We start from the raw sequence: 18859 nt of genomic DNA, 5'->3' as shown, positions 1-18859 counted from the left end.
CTACTCCTAGTTGCTTCTTTCTTGGCTCAGTACTGTCAGATGAAAGTGTGAAATGTGGAGAGAGGTTTGCAGTAGCCTATAAAGGTTGGGGCAGGGTTAGGTTGCTCTTCAATAGGGAAAGGGGGATACCATGTCTCTCTTGTGGGTACCCCACTTCCAATCCCCAACGACCCTCCACCCAGGTGATCCTCCCTCGCTTCTCCATCCCAGGGTCAGGATCCAAGAGTGATGACCTTTCCCTGGCCACCTGAAAAGAGGATCCAGGGGAGGTATGAGTGAGGATACCCTCAGGTTTCTCACACTATGTTCAGTTGAATTTCTGTTAATTGGTCATCCAAGTCCTTTTCTAGTTGCCCTTTGTGTTTCTTTCTTGTGCTTTTCTCACTATCAACTCTCTGCTCACCACTTCCTACACTGAATCCGGTGCCATTTCTGGGTTGCGGTTTCCGCAAAATATGCGTCTATTCTGTCCCTGATTGATTCAATGAGAACGTGATCCTGCAACAGGTCTGTTGGGAATCCCCACTTCCACAAGCCCCCTGCACCCTTGGTTGCATGGATTGTCACCAAACATGGGAGCATGATCGGACAATGAGATGGTGCCCAAGTCCATGTCTATAACCCGCCCCATCAATCTCGTGGCGGCCCATACATAATCAATTCTGGATAGGGAGGAATGGACATGGAAGTAATAGGTGAACCCGTTTGCATTCCCTCTAATCACCCTCCAGACATCATGCAGTGCCAACATTTCCATCCTCTGTTTTACCGCCTTTGACAGTGCCTGTATGTACTGAGATGCCCCACTTCTCCTGTCCTCCAGAGGGACCTACGCCATGTTGAAATCCGCTGTGAGAATCATAGCTCCTTGCGAATCGTTCCAATTTTGCCAAAAACCCCCATAGGAAGCCCTTATTAGTAGTGTAAACAGTAGCCAATGTATATGGATGGAAGCCTATATGCACATGAAGAAATATAAATCTCCCTGCTTAGTCCAATTGAGTGCCCCAGACCTGCACGTCCAGCCTGTCCCGTATCGCTATTAGCTCCCCTGCTTTCTTATTCAAGGCATTAGTCTGATGGACCTGGGAGTATCCCTGGATCCTGAGCGCCATCTTGTCTTGCTTCCTAATGTGGGGTTTCTAGTACATCACTAGGTCTAGCTTCTCTTTTCGCAGGTAAGCCTCTAGTTTTCTTCTTTTCACTGGGGTGTTCATGCCCCATATTGAGAATTGTGAGGGTCATTGCAATGGGAAATACCCCTCTCCTCTACCCAATCTGCATGTTTCTCTGGCCCCCTCATCTCCCTTTCTCTGGTGCTCCCCTATCCTCCGCTTCCTCCAACTTCCCCTGTCCCCCAACAAAATCAACAGAGACTTCCCTGCCCTCAACCCAATCCCTGGGGAGAATGCCTGGATGCATGGTCCTCAGTTTTTGACCCTCCTACATGCCCAAAGATCAACTTGCGGGGTATACTAAAACCCCAACCCTTGAATTTCAACTGACCACCAGTAGCGTGGTGGTGGCCACCAGAGCCGGTAAAGTGTCTAGTGCAACATGGTTTCTCCTGAGTTGCAGCTGAAAAAGGCAACTTCTTTCCCCTGCCTTCTTCGCCTGTCAGGCATTTCTGTCATTCACCAGTTTTTATATAGTAAGACAGTTCCGCCGACCTGGTTCATGCAGACACCTTGGCCCTTGCCCGCCACAATACCGTCTTCCAGTCCCATGGTTGCCCGTCGGGATCCAATCACGACTCTCCTTGATCTCATCTTGGAGCTGCAGGATCTGCGTCCATTCATTCGGGTTCATGACCCTATGTTGGCAGCCTTCCCACTCAAATAGAAGCCCAAATGGAAATGCCCATTTTTATTGTATGGTTTTTATGAGGGAGGCATCTCACAGGCAGACCAATTGATATTCTTTTTGCAAGGTGCTTTGGGAGAGATCTTGGTACAGCTGAATGTCCACTCCATTGATACTCATGGGTCCCGATATGCGCGCCACTTTCAAGATCTGCTCTTTTTGGGCATAGGAGGTCTGTGTCGCCACGACATCTCTTGGTCTGGACCCCAGTTCATTTCTTTGGTGGCCCCACATGCTGGATCCTATGCGGTTGTATGGACCCCTCCTGTTCCCCATCCAGTAGATCAGCAAACATGTGCTGTAATGTGCTCTTTAGGTCTTTATTCACCATGGTCTCTGCCAGATTCCTGATGAAGATATTCAACCGCCTGGACCCATACTCCAGGTCCTTAAACTGCAGTTCTAGAATGTGGGAGAGGCAGGAAATATGTTCCAGGATCTCGTCATTTTTCTTTGGGTCTTGTGCCATCTCCTGCAGGGCTTTTTCAGTGAGATCCATCCTTTCCTCCAGCTTGACGATGTCCACCTTAAGCTATAGTAAGGACTGTTTCAGTTCTTTTTTCAACATTTTGAACTGGGACTGGATGGTTTCTATAAATTGAACTTGAAAGTCCTTCAAGCACTGCTGCAGATCTTCTTTGCAGACTGCCATATTGAATTCTTACTGGTTGTCCTGTCGCTCTGCTTCAGGGCCTTCCGCTGCTGCGTGGATATGCCTCCTGTCCCCAGTATTGTACAATGCTGTCTTCCAAATGCTTTTGGGCGCTTGGTTGGGGGTGTGGGGGTGTGGGGGTTGTGCCCGGCCACCGAGGATTACCCCTTGCTTTTTGACATGGGGCCCCTCTCTTGCTGCTCCCTCTGTCTCTATCCCAGCTCCAAAGCTTTTGGGCCCTGTCCCCCTCTCTCCTGGCTCCTTCACAATGCTCCCCCTTTTCTGTGCAGCCTGTGTCTGGGGTGTCGTGGGATAGCACTGTCAGTGGTGAGCACGCCGAGCCTCCCTCTGTCGCTGCCAACCCCTGGCCAGACCTGCTGTTCGTGCTGTTAGTGCTTGCTCCAGGCCAGATCCAAGTTAGGGACTCCCTGAGTGACCGCTCGCTCCTGTTGTTGGGTTGCCGCCGGAGGCACCAGAGGCGCCTAGACCGATGAGCATCTCTCCCAGTGCAGGCTATGAGTACTGCACCTCAAGCACTCCCCGATGTGTCAGGTTTACGTTCACAGTTGCAGGCAATTACTGGGTGCTCTGCCGCCGCACCGATGTGCATTCGCTTTTTAAAAATGTTAATTTTGTGGCCGGTGGGGACGGAGCTCTGTAACTCGCGTCCGTACCACGCCAGCCGCCATCTTGGAATCCACAGTACTTATTTTAGAACTAGATACACAATACTTGGTTGGTATTTCAGTCTTGTCAAGTAGATTAGTCTGAATACCTTGCCAAAACAACACATTGGGCCTCACTACAAGTCTGGCGGTACTGTGTTGGTAAAACCGGCAGGTTGCTGCCGGACTTGCAATATTTACCGGCGCCTGGCTTACTAGAATCAGCGGGGGATTACAACCCCAGCGTTCTGGAAAGTTAGGCGATGGTAAATGTAAATCCCCATTCTCTTTGAGTCCCATTGGACTCAATGGGAATGGGGACCATGGAAGCTCCGGCACCGTTAGTAACGGTGCTAGTGCTGCAGTGAAACTCTGCAGGTGCCGTTCCGCATGCCAGGTCAGACCCTGTTGGACGGGACGGCACCGCCAGCAGAGTCGTACTGTGTCGGTCCGGTAACAACGGTGCCGTGATGCCCATTGGCTCTGGCTAGAGGGCGCTTCCTTTCCCATGTGATCCTCCCTAAATGCACCACCCCAAGGGGGATTATTGTACTGTGGACACACCGCCCTGGTCCCATGGGAAAGGTCTCCCCCTAGGGGAGAAGGGACGGCATTCTCAGATTCGTCACATCTCATATCCATCTTCATGTGGATGGCATGATGCACTTTGTTAAAAACTCACAAGACAATCATAGTCGTATTATGTCAGATGTACATCAGTTCGGCACCTTTTTAAGGTTAAATCCCCCAGATTTCCCACTCCCTAAGAAAAATGCAAGGAAAAATCTCTCTTAATGCGAATAGGAAATGAAAGGGACTAAGGTACAGGAAAATGATGGTCACATAAGGGAGGAGCGTCAGGCAGCACATGTGCATCTTACTCCCACTTTGAATCTTGTCTTGTCAGGCAAGGAATGATCCAGTGTGCTGTCCTGAAGGATGGACATTTTCAAAAATCAGGAAGAATGGAAAAGGCACATAACAGAAATGAAGTACATGTGCCCAGCCATAAAAGTGGCTGCGGCAACAAAACTGTGAGCATAGTAACTATAGTACTTGCTACAATCCCGATTGTAAAGGATTGTCAATGGCAAAATCCTGCAACCACAGTGGTGGAGCAAGAAGCGGTGGAGCAAGAAGCTGTGAAACATAGGTTGCATAGAGACATACCCATTCTTTCAATGGGACACAACGCTAGGGGAACGCTAGGGGAAAATTCAGAAAAAATGTTGAGTTTGTTTGTTTATTTGTTTTATATAGCGCTCCAGACCCTGGGGTAAATGGGCGCTTAAAGGACAGGTTACATAGGTACAATTTACATAGATTATGCAGTAATACAATTGTAGAGGTAATATGCAATATACAATATATACAGGCAGGGTAGTTAGGTCGCACGGTTAAACATTTCTAAGGTATGTACATTATATACAGTTTGTAGTGTGCTTAGTCTATCTTAGGGTTGGTTTCTTCAAAAGCCAGCTAATGACTAATTAAATGAGTAAATAAAAAACACCAAGGGCCACAGGCCACATTACAGAAACCTTGCACGGGTGCAAGTGCAATTTTCCACAGTATTATCACTAGGGCAAAGTTTTAACTAGAGCAAAAAAACATTTGCACCATGTCAAGAGCAATTTTGCACGGTATTGGCACTAACTGCCAAAAGAATTTCTAGTGCAAATAAACATATACATTCAATGCATTTTTGCACCAGGGAAAACTTTGCTCTATGGCTAATGCCATTTCACATTAGCACTAGGGCAAACTTTGCCCTAGTGCAAAAATGCATTGAAAGAGGTTTTTGCCCATGGGCAAAGTTTTCCCTAGTTCTAATACCATACATTTCACTTGTAATAGAGCAAAGGTTTTCTAATGTGGCCTAAATGTTATGCACCATGACAAACCGTGTGCTAGTGGTAATACTGAGCACAATTGCACTTGCACTGGTGCAAAGCTTCTGTAATATGTTCCCTGGTTTACTTTGCCTCTAATGCCAACACCAGGAAGTTTTCATAAGCAAAATATAATGAAACAGCAGACACAAAAAGCAAACCCTGAAATAATTGATAGAAACTAACGTTTTAACCCCATAGGTTTTTTGGGAAAGAATGGGTGTCCAATTTACATAGGAATCCTAAATAGTCTGGCATTTATTAAGGCACACAATGCAGTGTAAATAAAGAAAACCCTTCCAAAAGATGTTATTTCTTCCCCAGAATCATTGCACAGCCTCTTATTGGTGCCCAAACAATGACTATGAAAATGAATCCTGCAGTACCCATATTTGTTATCAGGTGCTGAAAGTCCACAGGCTAGAGTGGAGCTAGGAAGGATGACTTGCAGAATCCCAAGGAGAAGTCCAAAGTAAGCATTTTTGGGGTGCTCGAAGGGTGACAGTCATTATGTGGTTGCTTTAAAACTGTGAATCACACAAGTAATACAAAACCATTTTGCCACCATAAAATTAAAATAAGCACCTACCAGATGTTAATGCACATCTTCGGCAAAACGTATGCTGTGGAGAAAGGAAAAGCAAATATAAGGACAGGATTCCTGAGCACAGCTGCACGCATGCCATATTTTAAAATTTAACACAGCTTGGCAACACAGAACATAACAGTTATAACATAGCATGATACCATTGCATAACATGCATGACATGGCAGTAGTAGGGGCACCAGGGAGCTGGAACCACAATGTAAACCGAGGATAGAAATACCCAGGAACATTTTATTCCAAACTCTCTTTCACACCTACTTCTTGCCCATGCCACCCTCACACAAGAAGGCGGGATGTCATACATCGCGAAAAATCCAATATGCAAGAGAATCCTGCAAATAAAATGTCTTAGAAGCATTTATTTTTACTGAATTACTTCAATCACAAGTAACCAACCAGATGTTTAAGGTGTTAAAAGAGCTTGCAAGCTCTAGACAGACTCGAAGATCTCTCACCAAATCAAGGTATGGAAGTTCCTTTCAGCATCCAAAGAAGGATCCATAAACAAATGATGTGGAAATCAGATATAGGATCTTGGGCAGGGAAGAGGGTATCCTTATATTGGAACACTGTATCTTATTCCTCAGTGAGGAGAGCAGGAAACATATTTACCTTGCAAGAAGAGGGCTTGGCAGGTGTGACAAATTCACCTGTTTGGCGGGAGGAGTCAACAGAGCAGTGAACTAGAGGCTGGGGCTCCTTCCCCTTTGCTCCTAGGTGTAGACCCTGGAGGTGGTATGCAAAGGGTCCCATGGGGCATTATAGTGCAGCACTACAGCTTAGGTGTTCGTCACGCTACATCTTCCATAAAAACATTCTTCAGGGAACAAGTTAATAAGTTTAGGGCAAGTCCAACCATATGCCAGTTAGGGAACTGTCCCTGGGAAAATAACCCTACATTGGCAGATGACACCTCCACACCTTGAAATGGGCGCTGCTCCCTTTAAGAATTATACTTTTACACCGGCTGAGGTGCAGGACTTGAATCAGGTAGTCCCCACTGGTCATTTAGGGATTCACGAGATCCATAGATGCCGACATCTCTGCTTATCTGGAGATGGCGGCACTAAAAGGAGCATTTGGAATAGGAGGAAGGAGTCTGCAGCAGGAAAAAGAAAACTGTTGCAAAGCGGGCTGGAGTAGAGGAGGTGGAGAAGTGAGTGGAGGAGCAACCAGGAGTGGAGGAGGTGGTACAGGAGGTGGTACAGGAGGCGTAGTTTAACCTGGAGATGGTTGGTGGAGGTGAAGTTAAGGAGGATGTCACATTAGAAGAGGTTGGGAATGGAGAAGCTGGGGAGGAAGTTAGCTCAAAAACGGTCCTATTAGAGGAGGATGGTGGAGGCGAAGTGAGAAAGGAGTTTACATTCCCACAGGCTGAGGGAGAGAAAAGGGAGGAGGACATACTGGAAGCGGTTCCATCGGAGGAGACAGGTGGGCGGGGCATTGGAAGGTGGTTTGAGTGAGGTTGTACAGGAAGGTTTATTAAGAGGTAGTGGGCGGTGAAGACACAAAACATCGTTAGGTGGAGGCAGGAAGGAAGTCGGCATAGTCAAGGCAGAAGTGGTAAAAGGGTGGAAGTGATAAAAGGGCAGAAGGAGGTTGAACCTCTGAAGCAGGGGAGTTGAATCTAGTTCTACAGATCTGGAAGAAACAACTGGAGAAAAGAAGCAAGGGGAAAGTTCAGCTTGCCAAAGTTAGGAGGCAAACCCTTTTTGGTTAGAGGAAGTCCCCAGCTACCTAACCTATGGGGCCTGGGAAACTGCAGTGGAAAACGCCAGGCAGTTTAAGGAAGACTTTAATGAAAGGAAGGAAAGAAGAAGCTAGGGGCCCAAAGAGTAAAGAATAAATCGAGATAAGGATGTGAAAGTTCCTCAAAGACTGGGAAAGGGAAAAGAGGGACAAACAAATACAGAGAAAACAGGGAAGGCATCATAAGAGTGAAAAAGAAAGTCGTGCCTCCTATCTCCATCCCCTTGACCTCTCACAGCCATGGTGTGGACTCTGATGACCAGGAATATTACCTGGATGGGAGAACCAGAATCCGGACTATTGCGATAAAGAAATGTGTGCCTGGCGCAATTCTTTCAAGAAGTGGGGTGCTGGATCCACAAAACTGACTAACTTCAATACTCCAGGGCAGGGCCCTGGACAAACTTTTTATGGAGAGATTCACAAAACCTTAATTGAACTATAATTGAATTACATTACTTAATTATTTTTGGAGGCGTCATTAACACCCTCCCACTGTATTATTTTGTTATCACTTGCTTATCCAGTATCAGAGTTATTTATAACTGGAGGGGTAGCCCTAGAGACGGACAGGATATAGTGGGCTAAATGAACAAAGTATGTATACATTGGGTGGTCCTGTCTGCCCCGAGTTCTGTATGCTGCGCACAATTTGAGGCAGTAAATGATTAAACCTTCCTAGGAACCCCATGCAGAGGTGCAGGGATCCCGGGCATGGAATGAGAAAACAACCATTAACAATGGTTGGTTTTTTAAGGTAGCCTTATTTTCATTTCTTAAATGGCTTTTTCTTGTAACTTTTTGTAAAAACAAACATTCAATTAGAATCAAAGGTATAGAGAAAGAGTAAAACATGGAAAGCACAGTCAAGCACCAGGGTTTTAACGTCACATAATACAATCAAAAACTGGTAAATAACTGTGTTGTAGCAACAAAGGAGGAGTTTCACAGTTTTCTAAGTGAACTTATCACATGTCTGCGTAGCTAATATGCAGAAACTCCTTATGTTTAGCAAGAGAATGGATTAGAGCTATATGTCATATTACTTCATATTGAAACATAACCTTTTAGTTACAATGCTGTCCAGTATTATATTTTGCAATTCGATTCTTTGCATATAGTAGTCTGGATGGGTTATTGTCATTTCTGTGTAGAAATAGTTTTAATGATAGTGGCCAGCCAAGGCTGGTCCAAGATCGAGAGAGACTGGTCCTACGTCTGTTTAAAGAATAAAGAAAGTTCAGTGTGCCGTTTACCTGACATGTCCCAGCACACGAGTCAGGCAATTGTCCAGAATCACCCACACCTGACGGCCCATTTCCTTCCCCACAGGGATGAAAGGTGGAGAACGAGAGCAGAATATGAGCACGGCAGATCGTACGACGAGACAGCTATCCCAGGGCGGCAGTTCAAGAGGAGGAGAAAGGCTTTGAGAATCAAAAGGGCGATGAGGAGAGAAGCGACCTTGCCCTTTTCAAGCAGGACTCACGAAGCCTCTGTGAAAGGAATCATAAGACCACGAACAATAGCCAATGTATCTTGCAGCAGATGTCAACGGTACACAGAGCCCTCCGACACTGATAACCGGGGTAGGGAAAGATGCTTGCTACTGTGGTACCACCCTTGACCCCAAAGACAAGAAAAGCCAAGTGGTTCATCACAGCCGTTGAGCCGAAAGGAAAACCCGATAAGAAACCGAACGGTGTTGAACGAAAGTTGCGAGTGGCAAATTAAGGGAAAATCAAAGAACTGTTAACAACTCAGGGGAAAACCAGCTGCAGAGGGGTCCGGCAACACGTGGGTGCTCACTCGAGAGACTCTAGGTTGATTCCCCTATTGTTGAAACTACTGATACAAGAAGGCCCTAGGAGAGCCACAACGAAAAGGTCAAAGTGGTCATACAGGGGTCTATCAAAACCCCCTGTACAGTCGAAAGTCTTTGACCGACAAGTAAATGGAAAACGAAGGGAAGCGAATCCCACATAGTGCGAAAGGAGAAGGAACTGTGAGGCTGGAAAACGTGAATCCGACAGAGGGATGCCTGCAGCACGGAGCAAAGCATGATGCCCCAATGAACATTGTGTTGACAAAGAGTGAACCCGACAGAGGGAGGCCAACATTCGAGAAGGGTCTGAACCTGGAAGAGGGGATCCTGGGGTGAAAAGTCATCACCCAGCATACATACAGAAAGGAACTTTTTGTTTGCTTGTTTTGAACTATCAGGTCCTCCAAGGCAAGAGACTTGTTTCTGTATAAAAGAAACTTAACCACTGAAGATCCTGATACCTGAGAACGGAACTGTAGCCTCGTGTTGGGAAGGCTCAATAGTGCGCTATGCGCTCAGGAGTCCCGCCTTGTCCCGTGCTCAAAACATGGAGAAGGGAGACCCCTGGCTACCACATCCTGAGTTATCATTTTGCGAACACTATTTAGTTGTAAGGATTGGGCTTTTTTTTTTTTTAGTATAGGCCCTTTTATTTCACAAGACGCCACTAGGACTGCCTTATTATTATTTGATGGTCATAGCTTGCTCCCATCTTAGGTGTAGATTAGGGGTTTTTTCCAACCTACCTATACAGTTTAATAAACACCCTTGAACTGTGATCACTTATGTCTGTCTTTACTGTTGCCATCATGAGTTCTGTACAAAGGACGCCGACTAGGATCTTCCCTTTGTATGGTATTCTTTATTAAAGTAAAGAAAACTCTTACATTTCCCTAATCGATGGGTTTTCCCTACCTAACCAAAACTAACTAGGGTGTTTGTCAGTAAGTCCAAAAGGAAGATCTGTCCACTGTCCAAAAACTAATCTGACCTGAACTTAACACTACAAAAACCAACTAAGGCACAGGAGAATGACTCCCTTCTCCTGTGAGCTGACTCCTCAAGTTCAGCTTAATATAGTACTCATAGTGACTACGTTTATTAAGCCACGTAGTTCAGAGATTGGGATCTTCAAGTCCTCACTAGTGTCCTTTATGCTCTTGTTCTTTCTCTTCTTTTTGTTCTTCTCCCCTGTGATCTTGCTTGATTGTATTTCTCTTTGTCCTTGGGCCCATTTGGCTTTTTCCTTATTAACCAAACTTGGGATTTCCTCTTTATTTAATGTCCAGTCTTCTTCTTGACTAGGATTAATGAGACTATTCAAATAACAGCTTTCCTTTGTTCTATTAGGGTCTGTCTTTTGGTTTTGTCTGGGACACATAGGAATGTTCCAATTATATCTCTTGCTTTTCTGAAGCACTTTACCCACTTCAGTCTTTCTAGGACTAATAGGAGGGCTCCAGTAACTATTCACACTCTTCTCCAATATTTGATTTGTACTGGGACAAGTCTGAATGTTCCAGTAATGATTCCCCTTCAATACTTGTTCCTCACTGGGATGGGTATGATTGTTCTCTTCGCTATTGTCAGTTTCTCTCCCGGGTCTCCCGCTCTCCTGTTACCTTTTTGCGTTAAGGATTGCATCACCGGACCCGTAGTTAGGACAGGAGCTTCTTCCATGGTTGTCAGGTTGGCTTCTCTGTTCTCACGCTCCGTGGTGCCCTTTGATTAGTGGTGTTGGCTTAGTTCATGGACTCCTAATTACCCCAACTCTCAGTCACACCATCACTTCTTACTCCATTGCTCTTTGGACCTTTCAGTCCTTCGCCGTCTCTTTTTTTGTATTGCCACAGGTGGCGACGCGCACGCAAGCTCCCTTCCAAGCTCGGAAGCCGTGCATCCCTGTCTGCTTCACTCGTCCAACTGATATGAAAAATCTGGGCTTCTCGCCATCTCAGGTCTCCTCCTTCCAGATTTATGACGCAGCCGTGGGACTTGATATGATATGGCATTTGTAACACGCCTATACATAAGTGTTTCAAGGCGCGACGAGGCAAGTAAGGGAGGACAGAGACAACAACCTTACTAGGCCACGTGACATTGAGATCATGCAAGTGCTGGGGACGGGGAGGGGAAAAGTGACAGGGGAGGGTGGGCAGTGCTGTACATGGGATCAAAACAATAACAAGAAGTGCGGCCAGCAGGTGGCAGGTGCAAGGGTAAGTACAGACAGCAGGTGTCCAGAAGTGCAGGTAGGGGGACTGTAGCGTTACAGATACAGACTCAGGTGCAAGGTTTGCCGGAAGGCAGTGCGGGTGTGCAACTGGGCGGGTAGGGACCTGGGCCCGAAATCAGAGGGTAGCCAGGTGACCAGTGCAGTATAAGACAGGAAATCAGCAGGGGAGAGGAAAAGAGAAGGCAGAAGCAAAGAGGAAGGTCTTGAGGTGCTTCCGGAACCGGAGATGGTTCTCCTCAAGTTTCAGATAGGCAGGGAGGCTGTTGCAGAGGGAAGCCCCAGCTGAAGAAAGATCTACCACCAACTAGTTGCTTGGAGGAGCGAAGAGCTCGAGTAGGAAGTTATTTACAAGGAGACGCCCCAGAATGCCTTGTGGACCATGCAGAGGGTCTTGAACTTAATCCTTGCAACCACTGGGAGCCAATGCAAAGATTTCCGTGCTGGAGAGATACTATGCCTGGGTTTCCAGACTGCAGACAGTAGAAGCAGGCAGATTTAGAAAGAGGCTGTTGCAGAAGAGCAGCCTAGAGAGAACCAGAGTTTTAGAGATAGTGAGCTTCTGGGGGAATGAGGGGAAAGGAAGAATACCTATGAGGCGGTGCAGTTGGTAGTTTTACTTCTTAGAGACGACAGAGATGTGAGGAGAAAAGGAGAGTTTGGAGTCGAAGATGAACCTGAGGTCCGTAGCCTCACAGGTGGGAGCAGGAAGAAGGCCAAGGGAAGCAGGCCAGAGAGCGACAGGAAAGGAGGGTGCAGGTGTGCCGATGAGGAGAATCTCCGTCTTACTGGCATTAAGGCAGAGATAGGTGGCGGCACACCACCCCTGGATAGCAGACAAGACAGTCAAAGACGAGAGAATGAGAAGTGGTGGCAGAGGGGAGCCTGAAAACGAGCTGAGTGTCAACCATGTAACAGTGAAAGTTGGAGCAGAGAGCGGCAATGCAGTGGGCGAGAGGTGCCAAGTATTGGTTGAACAGCTAGGGAGAGAGGTTAGACCCCTGGTGAACACCACAGGTAGCGAGTGAGATAGAGGAAAGGAAGGACCCAAGTTGGGCTGGGAGGGTCGATCAGAGAGAAACAAGGTCAGCCAGGCCAGGGCCGGATAGGTAATCCCCAGGTTATTATTATTTTTTGTATCATTATTTTTATTGATTTAGCTGATCACAATCAACTTTTCAATCTATAAAAGCATGAGATTATACACCTCATAAAAAATTGAATTAATACAGAAATCATACACACCCCATCAGAGCAATTGATTATCATAAGGTAGCAGTGCAAAAACTGTTTATTATACAAGGTAAAAGGATAAAAAGAAAAAGAAACAGAATATATACAATATAAATTAAATGTCGGCTTGTTAACATTTTCAATTTCAAAATGTCATATTGCAGACTGACACTATTTTTACAAAGGAGCTGCCTGATAAACATCTAGATTGCTCAATATCATCTAGTCGTAATGAATGTAAGAAATTAATTGTTGCAATTCTCAATGTAATTTTGTTTGTGCAAAAGATAAGTTGCTAAAATGTTTCCGCATCTAAGATCTTGAGGTGTTTAAAGTGCCTTTTCAAATACAAACAAAGTTGCTTGTTAATATTGATACACTAAGTTATAAAATGTTTCAAGGTTTCAGGTTGAGGTACTTGTTTGCAAAAATGACAGAAATTCTGTTCTTTATAGATAATATTTCAGAGAGACAACACCTCGTAAGTAGACCACAAATTGAATCTCAATCTCAGACACTCACCTCTCAGAATGGCAGAGGGACATTTTGCTAGATAGGCCTCGACCGTGAGAAGACATTTGTTATTAAAGGGATTATTTTTGAAGTCTTTGTATGTCAAACATTCTTTTCGCATTTTGTTCCAATCATGCTGTAATTATTTTGGTTTGGCACGGGAGGGATTCTCTAGCAAAAGATCAATTAACACATCGGCTTCAACAAGTGAGTTTGAGACAGTTGTTTTCCACACCTGAACAAATTCATGTTCTGATGAACATACATATGCGGCTAATATATAAAGGAGTTGGTTGGAGTCAGAAGCTAATAGACATTTTCGATAAAGCATGCATAACTTCCAGATATACAAACAATACAGCCATATCATTCCCATCTCATATCTAATCAATGCCATTGGAGTGGAGTTAGGTAAACATAAAAGCTGTCTCCAAAACGTGCCTTCCAATTTTGGCCAGAAAATCTCAGAGAGGACAGGCTTAGTTTCAGCACCATATAAGATCTGAGGTGCAGCTTTTTGATTGAAATTCGTTAGTAAAGCAATACAGGAAAATGTACCATACTAAGCATGAATCACTTTGGCTTGAGAAATGGCTGTGCACATTCTGGTCTTGATGGAAGCCAACTAAAGAAAGTCCGACACCTGATCATTTGTGTTGATTCCTAAATAAATGTACTCATGTACAATTTCCAAAGGCGAATCAGGCAAAGACCAGGTTAAAGATGTTGTCACAATTCAGAAATTGGTGCAACACATGACATTTTCAAGTTAATTTGTAGCCGATTCTCGAGTGCATAGCTGCCCAAAGCATTTAGCATCCTCTGCAGGCCCATCAGGGTTTTTGACAGAAACACCAGGTCATCTGCATAGAATAAAAATGGAATTAGCTGAGAGCCCATCTTAGGCACATCGGTGAGTAAATAAGTGAAATAATGTTTTAGATCTGCGATGAAGAAATTAAAGAGGGCTGAAGCAAGGATGCATCCCCGCTTGAGACCTCTATACGTTGGAATCAAGGCAGAAAGAGATCCATCAAATGCCAATCGCACATTGAGGTGTCAGAATGTAGTAGCTCCAAAGAGGTTATAGCTGACGCACAATTTGATTTTACACGTTTGGACATCAGTAGACTTCTGGAAACAGAGACAAAGGCAGCACGAAAGTCCATGAAAGCCAAGTAGAGAGGTTGTCGTTGAGCCACACACTGCATTTTTATGGATGAAATTGTCATCAAGTTGATTGCTGTGCCCATGGCAGCAATAAATCCAGTCTGGAAGGGATTTCGACTCAAGGATTTCATGGTCCACTCGTTGAAGTCTCTAACAATGAATCAAGCGAAGATTTGACTTGGCGCATCGAGTAAGGTAAAGGCCTATAATTCGATGGAGACTGCCTATCTCCCTTCTTATAAATGGGTACAATCACAGATTTTAACCATGAGGATGGAAGAGACTTTCTTCTTATCAGGTGGATGAAGAGGTCATAGAGAATTGAAGCCCAGGCGTCAGGGTGATCTTTGAACATAACACTGCTCAGACCATCAGGGCCCGGCGCTCTTGACCGACTAGACTTGTGAATATAATAGATGATGTCTTCTTTGGTGATATGAAGATCAATTTTGTTGGAATGCAGATCCACACCCAGACTCGAGAAATTACTAGGGTTTGCTTCAGGCAAGGCATATAAAAAGGTGAAATGTTACTGTCATTGCTGTTCTGTGTCCCAGTTGATTTGAACTGATGTCTGTGGTATGTGATTGTCAGCTGAAGACTTAGAAGCAATCGCTGCCAGCATTAGCTCTCCAACTTGCTGGTATAGCAGAGCTTAGCGGGCCTTTATCCAGTTTGGAAATTTAGTTTTTAGACGTTTTAACGCCTACGTTCTTTCTTTTAAGGGGAGATGACTAATTAGTCTTTTGTCTTTTACGAAATTCTGATTTTCTGTAGTGAAGTTCGGTATCATAGGAGTGCTTCTGTTTATAAAGCATCTTTGTGGTCTTGGATGGATATTAGGGCAAACAACTGTAAAGCAGCCACATAGGGTGTTCCCATGTAATTCACATACGCCTCAGGGAAGTGTAGGTTGCGAACAATGCAATTGTGGAGTTGCTTTAGAGAGGTATCCGTTATCCGAAAGCGATTTCTTCCTCCATTGATCGACAATTGACCTTGATACACAGGTCCGGGACAGACAACATTGGCGGAGTTCCAAGTCTACCTTAATGATAGCATATCGTGGTCACTTCGCACCTGCTTGATGACTTCTAAACTTGTCGCTTGAGCAAAAAGAGTCTGATCGGTGTAGATGAAGTCAATGAATGACTTTTGCGAGCCTCTGTTCCATGTGTTTTGGGCTGGGGAGTCCCCGGGCAAGGCTCCATGGGTCATTACGAGTAGGTTTGCAATCAATCTAGACCACCTTGTTATGGTACATTTTTCAAGTTGGGAGGATTCTCCCGGAAGATGTAGGTTCAAGTCTCCAACCAATATGATATTTGTGATAGTATAATTGCTTGCCACCAGATTTAGCATCATTTCTACGTCCACAAGGAACTTGTTAATGATCCCTGCAAGGTTTCAATAAATGTTGATAAGCGCGATTTGATGGATTCCATGTTCTATTTTTACTAATTGCACATATTGGTTTGGGGAGGCCTATGCTTCCATGGTAAAACCAGTGGAAACTTTAGTTGCCACCAAGAGACCAGCAGAAGGCCTGCCCTTAGCATGGCTTATCTCAACATGGGCTGCAATCTGATATCCATACCATGCTGGTTTGTCAAGTATCCACGTTTCCTGTAAAGCGACAATGTCGAATGCATCAAGACAATTTTCCGATCGATTCATGATGTGCACATACCCTCTCGTATTCCAGCTTGCCAAGGATACTAGAAGCTTGTTTGCTGGCTTGGGTTATTATGCTTCCAGATTAAACCGTGTATGGGGATGATGTAATAGTTCCCTTCTCGTCTCAGGGTGTTGTGATATAGATTGATGAGACTTCGAACAAGTAACTGTCATGGAATCAAAGGACGGTCGAGCCCTATAAAGTCTGCAGGAAGAATACTTGAAGGACAGGGGACGGATACTGAATAAGCACAAATCCCAAGTCGAATAGATCTCTTTTGGCTTTCCAGATTGCATTCAGGACTACCCTGACTGAATAAATAATCTTACCACAGATAAGTCGTTAGATTCTAGAAATCGACTTAGTTGATGTCTGATGAAACTACATCTTCACGGCCAGGAATTTCACCAAAGATACTAAGCACACTTGCCCTGTATAAATCAGATCACGTAGGAGGGTGGCATGCATTTCATGAGAAGGCGATGATGATATGGATACTGATAGCCCAGATTTCTCTCGCTTTGAAAAGAGGCTTTACATGGAACACCTGTGGAAATGCTCATTTATTCACTGAACCAAACCAGGACCTAAGCAACTTCGATATTATCTGTATCCAAGAATCATGGATCCATGAACAACCAATTTGCGATGGCTACATCACCATCATGAATCCAGCCAGGAGAAAAGCAAGAGGACGTCCATCTGCAGGCCTTCTGACCTTATTTAAAACAGGTATAAATTTAGATCTCGTAGAATCGACGAATATTCAAGATGGGATTCAATTCACTGTCCTCAGACAAATAAGACCATACGGGCTGATTACAGCATCCAACAAGGACCCTCCATCAAAAGAAATCCTCGCACTACACCAAACTTATACTGGAATCCTACTGCCATCGCGGACCAAAAATTTATAGATCTGGTATGTTCAGCGATCGATAAAGCCTCGTCTTCATACACAGGCATACATTTCATCTTATGTGGCGGTTTAACAATACATATGTATGACAAAAAGGGAGTACTATTAGATCAACATATGTTATCCCCGAGAGCTTGGCAATGGAATAAAGAAATGGACTTGAGAGCCCTGAAAAGAGTAATCATGATTGATAAAGATACCAAGCTTTCAAGCACAACATGGGCCTGTGATAAATCAATAGCAACAATTGACTATATCTATATGTCAGCCGAGCTACACACTAAACTAATCAAAACAAGAAATATTAAAACAATGAAAAGCGACCACGAGATCCTGGTGATTGACTGGGGCATGCAAAATCAAGAAAATTAGCAATTAATAGTCCCAGAATTACTGGTCAACAATGGGATGAATAGACTGAGAATACCCCCTCATGCGCTAAGAAAACTTCCTGGAACTTTTGAATCTCAATCTCGATGGCATTGAAAATCTGAACTACACCTGGCTCTTACATCCACATAGAGCTGTGAAAACGAATCCCCAGCATAACGTCATACCTCACCAACACGCTTATAATGAGGCATTAAGGAGGAAAAAGTTGGAGTTGCGAAGAAATATCAAGCGACTCAATAAAAAAAAAAGCTCCAATCGACCATGATCATTTTTTAAAAGAAAATCAAACAAAGGTATAGAAATTGGAGGAAAAACAACAGCGCGATCCAAGATCAAAATGACGCAGAAACCATGGTACTTGCTCTAAAGAATACCAATACGCGAAATCTATGGAATCTCCTGAACCCTCCAAAGACGAGACTTCATAAGATGATAGCTGATGTCTCAGAAGGCTCTTGGGCAAAGCATATAACCGATTTATGCAAAAGAAAACTAAGCCCGGACCACTTAAGGCTGAAAACATCTACAGTTACCTAGCAGTTTGATTGGGACCCTGCGGACATTGAAGGTGCCATCACGAAGCTTAATCCATCGAGGGCCCCGGACCAGATGGTCTCTCCAACCAGATAATTAAAAAAGAACCGAAGATCTGGAAAAAACTTTGTGAGAAACTGTTTGATCTAATTTCTAGAACCAACAAGATCCCTCGCTCCTGGCAATTAGCAGTACTAATTCAGATATTCAAACAGGGCGATACCAAAGATCCTCGCAACTACAGACCTATTGCCCTTTTGCATCCGCTAGCAAAGATATTTCCTACAACACTCTTAGAACAACTTAAATCCTGGGCAAAACAAGCAAACATCTGTGTGACGAGACAAACTGGATTTGCGAAATAAATCGGCAGCAATATTATCTTCTTTCTGCTGAATCTGGCAAAACAAGAAGCGATTAGTAGCGAAACCACCCTACTGGCTGTATTTGTCGATCTTCAAAAGGCGTTTGATCTTGTAAACAGAGACCTACTCTGGATAAAGCGGCGCACTTATGGCTGTCCCCATAACATACTTCAACCGATCAAACAACTCTACTCCAACACATCAATAAGAGTAAGGATGTCTAGATCTGCCACGATGACAGACTCAATTACTACCTGGAAGGGTCTCAAACAAGGATGCCCCTTAGCAGTGACACTCTTTAGTCTCTTCACATCAGACTTCGAACAAAAAATTAAGTGCTACACCACTACCATGCATAACATATACAGACGAAAGTTTTATTCTCACAAAACCATAGAAGTCTACAAATAGCTCTGAGTAATTTGGAAACATACATGGAGTCGAATCAACTTAAAATCAACGTTAAAAAGACAAAACTAATGAAGCTAACATCCAAAAGACAGAATAAGAAAAACAACAAAGCTCTGTTCCTATACAAAGAAAAACTCAGGCAGGTCAAGTCTATTAA

General features: G+C 44.4%; 1 protein-coding gene across 3 annotated transcripts in view; it reads right to left on the bottom strand.

Moving 5' to 3' along the window:
• Positions 1 to 18859, bottom strand: part of TRAF7 (TNF receptor associated factor 7) — a 932052-nt gene that overhangs the window by 579444 nt on the left and 333749 nt on the right. For all 3 annotated transcript variants that reach the window (XM_069647334.1, XM_069647335.1, XM_069647336.1), the window contains one exon: positions 5662 to 5695. In XM_069647334.1, coding sequence (XP_069503435.1) covers positions 5662 to 5695 — 34 coding nt within the window. The remainder of the gene's footprint in view (positions 1 to 5661; positions 5696 to 18859) is intronic.

This window comes from Ambystoma mexicanum, chromosome 2q (genome assembly GCF_040938575.1).
Source record: "Ambystoma mexicanum isolate Mex_15411 chromosome 2q, UKY_AmexF1_1, whole genome shotgun sequence".
Lineage (NCBI taxonomy): Eukaryota > Metazoa > Chordata > Amphibia > Caudata > Ambystomatidae > Ambystoma > Ambystoma mexicanum.
This window is presented reverse-complemented; position numbering and strand designations above follow the sequence as displayed.